At 63.7% G+C, this 8,846-nt stretch overlaps 2 protein-coding genes across 2 annotated transcripts in view; both read right to left on the bottom strand.

Moving 5' to 3' along the window:
• The window catches only part of MNEG_9995 (glutamine synthetase), a gene marked incomplete at both ends in the record, with an annotated part of 4,460 nt that extends 1,611 nt beyond the window's left edge, over nt 1-2,849 (bottom strand). Inside the window, 6 exons of the mRNA XM_014041534.1 lie at nt 285-441; nt 709-791; nt 1,222-1,350; nt 1,716-1,793; nt 2,192-2,320; nt 2,817-2,849. Coding sequence (XP_013896988.1) covers nt 285-441; nt 709-791; nt 1,222-1,350; nt 1,716-1,793; nt 2,192-2,320; nt 2,817-2,849 — 609 coding nt within the window. The remainder of the gene's footprint in view (nt 1-284; nt 442-708; nt 792-1,221; nt 1,351-1,715; nt 1,794-2,191; nt 2,321-2,816) is intronic.
• Nucleotides 2,850-4,751: 1,902 nt separating this feature from the next.
• Nucleotides 4,752-6,492, bottom strand: MNEG_9994 (hypothetical protein; the record flags this gene model as incomplete). Its single annotated transcript, XM_014041533.1, has 4 exons — nt 4,752-4,832; nt 5,412-5,489; nt 5,963-6,023; nt 6,281-6,492. 4 exons carry the CDS (start codon nt 6,490-6,492, stop codon nt 4,752-4,754), a joined length of 432 nt encoding a protein of 143 aa, XP_013896987.1.
• Between the last annotated feature and the right edge of the window lie 2,354 nt (nt 6,493-8,846).

Below are 8,846 nucleotides of genomic sequence, written 5' to 3'. Positions count from 1 at the left end.
GAGGAGGGGAGGGTTTGCAGGCGGTGAGGGTTTAGTCTGAACTTTCTGACCGCCACAAGAGGTGCGGGCCGCGGGGACTGCGCCGCTGCTGGTCCCTGCTGTGTCATGGGGCCGCAGCTGCTCTCGCTGCTGGTTGTCACCTTGGGACGTACAGCAAATGGACCCTAACCCGCAACCTTTCATTCAAGACAAAAGCGCACACACACACACACACACACACACACACGCGTGCTTGCAATCATGCGCGTTTGCAACGAGCAGCCCGTGTGCTGCCCCCTGCGCACCTTGTAGTGCACGTCGGCGATGTCGCGGCCGATGGCGCAGCCGGCGCCCGCTGAGCAGTAGTAGGGGCCCTGGGGCGCGGGGTAGCCGTTGTCGGGCCAGCCCAGCGGCCACTTGGTCAGGGCGTTCAGCAGCGTGTACTCCTGCTCAATGCCAAACCTGGGGGACGTTTTGGGGCGGTTTCGAAGAGGTTCGCGCGTTTTTGGTCGCGACAGCTGGGACGTGCAACGAGCGTTGGAATGGTGTTCAGGAGCAGCAGTCTAGATGGGGACAGACCCGTTGGCGCAACCCCACATCACAGCAGGTTATGAAATCCTTCGCTGGAGCCGAGTCCATGGGGCTGTGACCAACAGGAGAAGTCATCGTGCTTTGTGAGGCATACATGCATGCCATGCGGCCCCTAATGCAGCTCAACCATGGGCTCACCAGGGCTCCTCGGCGGCGGCCTTCTCCATGGCAGCCGCGCACGCGGCGCGGCTGTTGGTTGGGATGGGGACGATGTCGCTGACCTGGGGGGGGGGATGGTGCATGGCAGGGGTGACGAGGGGCGGACTACCTCAAAAGACAGGCTGAAAAAAAGCGAGCCGGGGCGCCTGCTACCAAGCTTTCCGCCACCCTAGTGTCGACCTGGGCTGAGGCGAGCCCTTTGCCAGCCAGCGGCCAGCTCCTCGTGTGGGCCCCCAAGCAAGGTACAGTTTGTATTCATTTGGTACATAGCTTTGAAACAGCCGCAGACCGACGCGACACCCACCCCTGCCAGCCGCCATTATGTGTCACCACACACCATCCAGGCACATGAACTCCATTCGCAGGACGCCGTTCGCTTATCCTGACTCAACCCCTCACAAGGCGCACGCACACACGCAGGCGCGTGCGCACGCACACACTCACACACACACACATACACGCGCGCACACACAAACACTCACACACACGCACCGTCCCGTCGGGGTTGGCGCGCGGGGGCTCGTACGCGTCGCACAGCACGAGGATGTTGTCGCCGCCCCTGAAGGGGTCCCTGAAGATGGCGCGCGGCACCAGGTACACCTCGGAGTCCTCGCCGGGGGCCTGGCCACACCAAAGAGTGGCAGGGGTTGATGAGATGTAGGAGTGTTGGTGGCTGGCTTCAGAACTGCGGAAACAAGGCCAGAGCGTTGGCCGCTGTTTCATAACGGCGCGGTGATGCAGGGGAGTGAGGAGGAGGGGACATGAACACAAGCGCAGCCCTGCGCCCGGCCGATTAGCTGGCAGAGGTTGGGCCCTGCGGTTCGTCCGCGAAAAGGCGCGGCTGCGGCGGTTCGCCGCCTAGGCAGGCCGGGCTCCTGCCCAGTGCTGCGAGCGGCGTCAGCTGGCTACGTGCAAGCGCACGCGGCCTCGCCGGCGTTCCAACGAGCGGCAGGCGGAGCGGCGAGCGGGGGCTGCAGTCGCCGCACCTGGCCGGTTGAGGAGCCGTCATAGTTCCAGGTGGGCAGGTCCTCTGGCTTTGAGGGCACCTTGGCCAGGGTGCGGGACTGTTGATTGAGGGGGGGGGCAGGGGGGACGACGGCGTGGCAGTGGTGAGGGGTGAGTGTGAGCGGGGTTGGGAAGGGAGGGGCCGGGGCGGCCTGCAGGCATTGTTGGTGACAGCATCGGGGCCTCAAGGCAGGACGGTGGTGGCGCCGATGGCGCCGTTCTCTCACGCAGTCGGAATGGCGTCGGCCGCGGGCCCCTTGGCGCGTGATCAGGTGCAAGGCATGGCAAGTCAGTCAAGACACATGGAGAACATCAGCGTCGCACCGCCGGCCTTGAACAAAAGTCTGCTCCGCCGCTCCCCGCCCGCTCACATTACCGAGGCCAGCAATCAAAGGCCGGCGTTGCTGGCGCTCGCAGCACCAGCCATGAAAGCAGAACGCATGCCGCCTCGGCGCACCTTGGAGCGCAGGTCTGCGCCGCTGCCGCCGATCCAGACGTACTCGGCAATGATCTTGCCGCTCTGATCTGGCACTCCCTCAGACGACAGGTAGAAGCGGGTGATGGAGTGGTCGAGGAAGGGCTCGATCTGTGTGTGTGGGGGGGGGGTGTTGGGTTGGTGAGGGGGCAGCTTCGGGTGTGTTTCAGGCGGGCTGGCGCAGAGGTTGCGCACGTGATTTTGTTCGGGCGTGAGAGGTGTGTGAGGAAGCATGCCGAGGCGCTCAGGTCGAGGGAGGGATGAGGGCGCACTTTGATTGAGAAAGGCGGGGTTCCGCGCATGCAGTTGCGCAGGAGCCGTGTGCTGCGCCGCTGGGTTCGGAGGCGCCGGCCCAAAACGGTCCTGTTGTGTTGGCCCCACGGCCCGGGCGCGCCGGGGTGGCCTAGGCGGCCGCGTAGCACTCTGTGCCAGGCGCGGAGCCTGGAAGTTGAGGGCGCGGCTGCTGGCAGCCGTGTGCCATGCGCATAGGTTCCGCAGGGGACGGGCCATGTGCTGTGTGTGCGACCTGCAATCACATGGTGCACGTGGCTGCTGTCCAAACGGCGGCCGGCCGAAGGCGCGCCGCTGGTGCGATAATAAAACGCACCTTGCCCTTGGGAGCGTATGTAGTGGGCGCCATGACGTCTGGGCCTGCGTCGAAGGGAGGCACCCGTGCCGGAGACACTGTTAGGGTTGGGGGCGACATCTCACGACCTGCAGCGCTGCTGCAACCATATCATAGAAGTGCTCTGACTGTCTTGCGGAGCTCCAGGGCACTTCGCGAGGCCCCTGCTGCGGCAGGCAGGATCTTTACCTGGCTTCAACTGCGTTGCGGAAAGGTGGCCAGATTGCTTGTATATGAAACGGACATGTGATATCACCGACTCTTATTTTCACGTCACGTACAACGTGCAGCCGCGAAGCTCAGCAAAAGGCATCTTGGCAGGTGAGATCTCACACGTGATTACTGTTTCGATGCAATATGTGTCGATGTGAGGCTCGATACGTTGAATAGAGGAAAATACATAGTACCGCATCTTTCTGTCACAGCCGCCGGCTGGGGCTCCAGGGGCAGCCTTGCCTCCCAACTGTGGCAGTTGGCATAAGGCCAAACGCATCCCACCTGTGCACAGCTGTGCTGATAAACCCATACATATGCAGAAAATCCGGGCGCCATCATCTACAAATACAGCCACTCATCAGCGCACAGGGTGTCTTGACCAGCTCATTGACACGTCAGCGTGCACGAGCGACGCGGTGCTGGCAGAAAGCCGGCCTCATCAGGCTGGCCAAGCGGTCAGATGGCCAGGGACACAAGACTGATAGAGACGGGGCCTCACAACAAGCGTTACACACCACAGCATCTCACGCTCGTCTCCTGTTGCAGCAGGCCCCACATGGGACGGAGGTGCGAGCCGACTGTTCAAAGCAACTGGTATTGAACCGAAACCACGGCAGCTGCTGGTGAGCCCTGCACAGGCGCAGAGGTAACGCCGCCGTTTGTAAGCGGTGCATGCAACACACACATGGTTTGGGCCTGGTCAAAGACGCCTGGGGTTGCGCAAACGGTGCTGCTGTGCGTCAAACTGGTGCAAGTTGGGTGCTGGTTCCGCAAGGCAGTGCGGTAATCAACGGAACAGGTGAGCAGCAGTTGGCGACATCCTTGCAGTTTTGGTGCTCACAGCGTGCTCGCCTCCAGGGTTGAGCCCGGGCCAGGGGAGCCTTGGGAATGCGGGCACGCACGTTGCCTGACGCGCCCGCACGGCCAGCAACACCGTCGCCCACATGCTGTGCGATTGCTACGCTGCTTGTGTTGGGTTAAACAGCGCATCAGGCCGCTCAAAATGCCGGCCTTGCTTGCGTTGTACGTGCTGCAGTATACAAACAAGCTGAAAACACTGAAGCGCTCCGGTTTGTCGGCTCGACGCGGGTGCGGCGTGTGGATGGCAGCTCAGGAGGTGGCGCAGGCCCAAGAAATATGTGAACAACTTTGACGAGTCAAAGCAGGGCGGCACCACCGCCATAACGCCAGTAGTGGTGGGCGCGGACGCATGGTTCTTGTTGCAGAACACAAAGCAGGCGGGTGCATCACGCAATTAAAGCAGGTGTTCCGCTGGACCACGGTGGTCAAACACAGTCACATTGCATCTGACCACCCACAGGCGTGCATCACGACGAGGCGTACCTCGCCGACGCCTGCTTGCTGTATGTGCGTTGTTGTAGTGGTTTGGTGGCTGGTTTGATTGCTGTGCAGAGATGTGGATGATTTGGCACAGAGGTTTGGCACACACGCACGCCAGAGTTTCACTTGACAGGCAACAGGTGTTTGGCGCGAGAGACGAGTTTTGACGCATTGACGCACAACGTGTTGCGGCTCCCAATAAAACAGCAACTCCTGGCAGGCGGCGCCGCAGGTTGCAAGGGTTTCAGTGCGTTGTGCGCGGTTGTATGCGCGGCGGCCGCGATAAGAAAGCAAGCTGATTGGGCGCCTTGATTGGTCCCGGGCAGCAGATCAGACCTGCTCAGGCCGGGCCAGATTGCATCAGATGTCGGAGATGTTGCGGCCAAACAGGAAGGAGCGGATCCAGTCGTTGGCCACCAGCCAGCGCGTGCGCGGCGACACCTGCGTTTTGTTCGCACGACAGCATGCGGCGCCGCGCCAGCGGGTAGGGCGGGCCATAAGTGAGTACGCGCCGGGCTCGCGTCTCAGGCACGTGCGGCCTGCTGAGGCGCCTAGAGGTGGGGGAGCAGGCTCCGAGGCCCCCGCCATGCGAAGGCAGGGCGGCGCGACATTTTGACGCGAAAGCCGCGAATGCCGGCGAGTTGCAGGGCGGGGCTGCCCCGCGGGCTCAGGCCAGCAGTCATGGCCAGCCCTCCTGCATGCCCCTCCCAACCGCGCTGCCCCCCCCCCCGCCCCGCCCGGCAGACAGCAGGTGGGGTCTCCCTCGAGTTTCAACGGGTGCGCTTTTTGCAAATCTGCTGGCTGCACCCCGCAGCCGACGCGCCCTCGTCTCGACAGCGGCGGGGTTTTTTTCCCCGCCGCCTGCACGGTGCCCCCATGTGACCAGCCAACAAGGGACCCTCCTGACCCCCTATCACTTTCGATACCTTCAAGCTGCTGGTGGTGGGCCAAAGCAAGACCAGAGAGGAAGCGAGGAATTCCACTGCGCCCTCCCCCTCAAAGCGCCGTGCATGTAGTCACCTGCATGAGCGTCTCCAGGAGGCGCCACGCGTCCGCCCCCAGGCGGCCGCGCAGGGTCTTGAGGAATGGCATCTTGATCTGCGTGCAGCGCACATACGTGCAGGGAGGGCGCCGACAGCTCTGTGATACACTCGGCTACAAAGAAGGTCGGAGTGCGCACGTACGGGCAAACAGCCGAGGCTCAAGGCTAGGGGACCTTCGTTATTGATGATGTTGTTTCAGCCAGGTCGAGCTGCAGAGCCTGCTGGGGGCCATGGCAGCGCCTGGAGGGGGCTCGCCGCTTTTGGGGGCGCCCCGCCGGCACCAAAGCATTGCAGACGAGGCCGTGAGGCAGCGCGGTCGTCAAAAGCATCCCTCCGCACGCATCATGCAAGCGCCCCCCGCGTTGGCGCCCCTGGCTCTGAATACTCATCACCTTTGACCCCAGGCAGCACCATTGACCACACCCCAGGCCAGCCAACCCTTATCAGGTCGACCCGCTGAACCCCAAACTTGAACGGCATTCACATGGCAATGAATTGAACCGCGCGTTCCAATAAACCAGGGCCCACCGGCAGGTCCATCACGCCCTTCTGCTCCCCCAGGTAGGCCAGGGAGCCCAGGTGCAGGTAGCTGCCGACGAGATGTGTTGTGTGCATGTGCAAGGTGAAAACCAGCACCCCAAAGATCCGGCAGCGTCGTGCAGCGTGGAGCAGGGGGCAGGTCAATGGTTTCCTATGTACCGATCATTGGGAGCACGGGCGGCCGCGCCCGTTCAGTCGCGCCAGCCGGCCTCGCGCGAGTGAGGCGTGGCCAGCGCGGGCCCGCGCGGCGCTGTGCAGCTCACGCGCGAGCTCGTCAGGTCAGCGGGTTGCCCTCGTCTCACCCACCGGAACGACGGGGCGCCCTTTGGCATGGGGATGATGTCACCATCGCGCGCCGCGGCGCCGTCCTCGTGCCCATCCCCGTCCCTGTCGGCCCTGGCGTTGCTGTCCGCGGCCGGCTCCTTGGCTGGCACCAGCTTGTAGCGCGAGAGAAGGGCAGCCAGGTGTTCCCCCTCCTGGCGCGCCACCTGCGCGCGGGCGACGGGGCGTGCGCGCATTCAAGGTCCTTGCAGGGGCGTTGCAACACAGGAAGCCACGGCCCCATGGGCGGATGGCCGCGTGAGATACAGGGAGATGTTGGGGCGGGGTGCATGCGAGCAGGCTGGAGAGATTCGTGACATTTGCGGGGTGCGGGCAAGCGATTACGCGTGCATGCCCCTTGCGGCGAACGCGGGCATGCGCCCCCGCAGCCAACCCCCAGCGGCTGGCCTGGGCGGTGGGCGGCAGGAAGCTCTGCTGTGCGCCGCCAACGCCGGCGACGGCGGCGTCACCGATGCAGAAGATGGTGCCGCGAGATCCCAGCACCCTCAGGTGGCTGTCGACCAGCAGGCCCCTGGGTTGGCAGGGCGGAATTCGGCAGGCAGGCTTTGGTCGCGTCAGGGTTTTGCCAGGGCCACGCAAGCGGCGCGCGGGTCGGGGAAGAAAGGCCCTTTCTTCCCCGGGAGGGTGCGACCTCGGCATTCAAAGCGGCATGAGATGCTGGTGTTTGGACGCGTCTAGAGGGCTATGTATCGCCACTAGGCGATAAGGCGCCGCATGCCCCGCCAGTTCGACCTCCCAAGCGGTCGCTCATGAGAGCTGCGTGCACGCACGCCTGAGACGCAAAATCACCCCCTGCCGCCGGCCGGGACAGCCGTGCTGCACAACGGCCCAAAGACGGAGCGCCGCAGCAGCAGTGAGAGCGAGCCCGCCTAGGCGTGCAGTCCACAAGCCGCACTCCTGCCCTCACAATCAAGGCAAAAAACGCCGCTCGCCCCTCCAAACGCATTAGTCACATGGTGAGTCATCACCTGTTCGAGGTCTGGACGTCCCCGGGCAGCTGCCCCTTGATCTGGGAGACGAGCGGGTGCATGGCGATGCCGGTGGCCCACACACAGGTCGAGAATGGAATGGTGGACCTGGAGCCGTCACGCGCCTCCACATCAACTCCGCCCTCGTGGACGCCGGTCACCCTGGGATTTAGTGATGGTGGTCGGGTGTGATGACGGGCGGATCAGGATTAGGACTAGGATTGTCATCAGATCCCGCGGTCGCCCGCTCCTGGAGCCATCCAGGCTCGTGGGGCGGCCGAGCGTGCGTGACAAGCGGTCGGGTGTGATGGCGGCCGGGTGCGTGTGACGTCAGCAGAGGCGGCGGAGGGTCGGACAAGAAGGCAAAGGCGACGGCGTCTCTTCGATCCAAGGGCTCCACATTTGGGGGGTCGACGCGTTTGCGGGCATGACCAAGGGGCACGCCCTTCCCGTTTGGCGGCAGGACCGGCGGGCCCCGCCGCACGCCTGGCAGTTTCGGCCGCTCCAAGGCGCGCCCTGGCGGGCGCGCGCGTTGCCAGCCGGCAAAGGACACGGGTCGCTTGCCCCAGGCCTGGGCTGTGATCGGCCGTGAAGGGAATACAGCAGTGGTCGTGCGCCCGGGCTTTCCACATGCAAGCATGCTGGGGCCACTAACGAGGCTCACTTTGTTCCCAACCGCACGTCGATGCCGCTCTTCTGGAACACACGCCCTGCGTACGTCTGCACCTCTCTATGATCACGCAGGGGCGCGGGCAAGCGGGGTCGGCCGCCGGCGGCGGCCGGGGGCGCGGGGCAGAGAGCGTCATGGGGTGGATCACAGGGGGGTGGTGGGGGATGCCGGCGTTGGCCCATTGCGCACCATCTGGTATTGAGGGCCCCTGCCTCTGATGAGCCGGGGGAGGGGCTTGACAATAGGGGCACCATTGCAACAGAAAGAAACGGTTTGGGCCGACCCCAAAATTGGCCAGAATCAGCGGGATGCGCCGTCTTGCGGGGATATCCATCCCACTCGAGGCGGCAGCAGCGCTGCCATCGGCGGCGCCCTGCTCGCTTGCATGCATGCATGCATACTGCTGCTTTGCCATGCATGCATGCATACTGCTGCTTTGCCATGCATGCACGCATGCATGGCAAAGCAGCAGTATAGATTCTGTGTCAAGCCCCCACCCTCTCGTGTCGTGGTGCTGGTTTTGCGCTCACGTGTGGAAAGAGTTGAGGAGTGAGTCCAGGCCGTCTATCAGGGTGATGCTGACATCATCCTTGGGTTTGGGGTTGGGGTGGGGTGGTTTCGGGGGAGGTTGCGCGCAAAGGGCTGTATACGGGGTTCATGGTGTCCTCTGGTGAGGCTGTGGCTCCCTTGAAATTGAATGTGCTTGGTGATTGTGCGGGAGGGGGGATGAGGGCTCTATGTGTTCTGCCGCTGTCTGCTACATTGAATTATCGCGTGCGATCCCGCTTGGAGGTATGCTTGCTCCCTCGGGCCCTGCCGATGCGCGCAGCGCCACACAAACGCAGCAGCACGGCCGCCACGCCTGCAGCGGCGCTCACGGGTCGTCCCCTCC

The sequence above is a fragment of the Monoraphidium neglectum genome, assembly GCF_000611645.1.
Source record: "Monoraphidium neglectum strain SAG 48.87 unplaced genomic scaffold scaffold02140, whole genome shotgun sequence".
Classification (NCBI taxonomy): domain Eukaryota; kingdom Viridiplantae; phylum Chlorophyta; class Chlorophyceae; order Sphaeropleales; family Selenastraceae; genus Monoraphidium; species Monoraphidium neglectum.
Note: the sequence above shows the minus strand (reverse complement) of the source record. Positions and strands in the feature narration are given on the sequence as shown.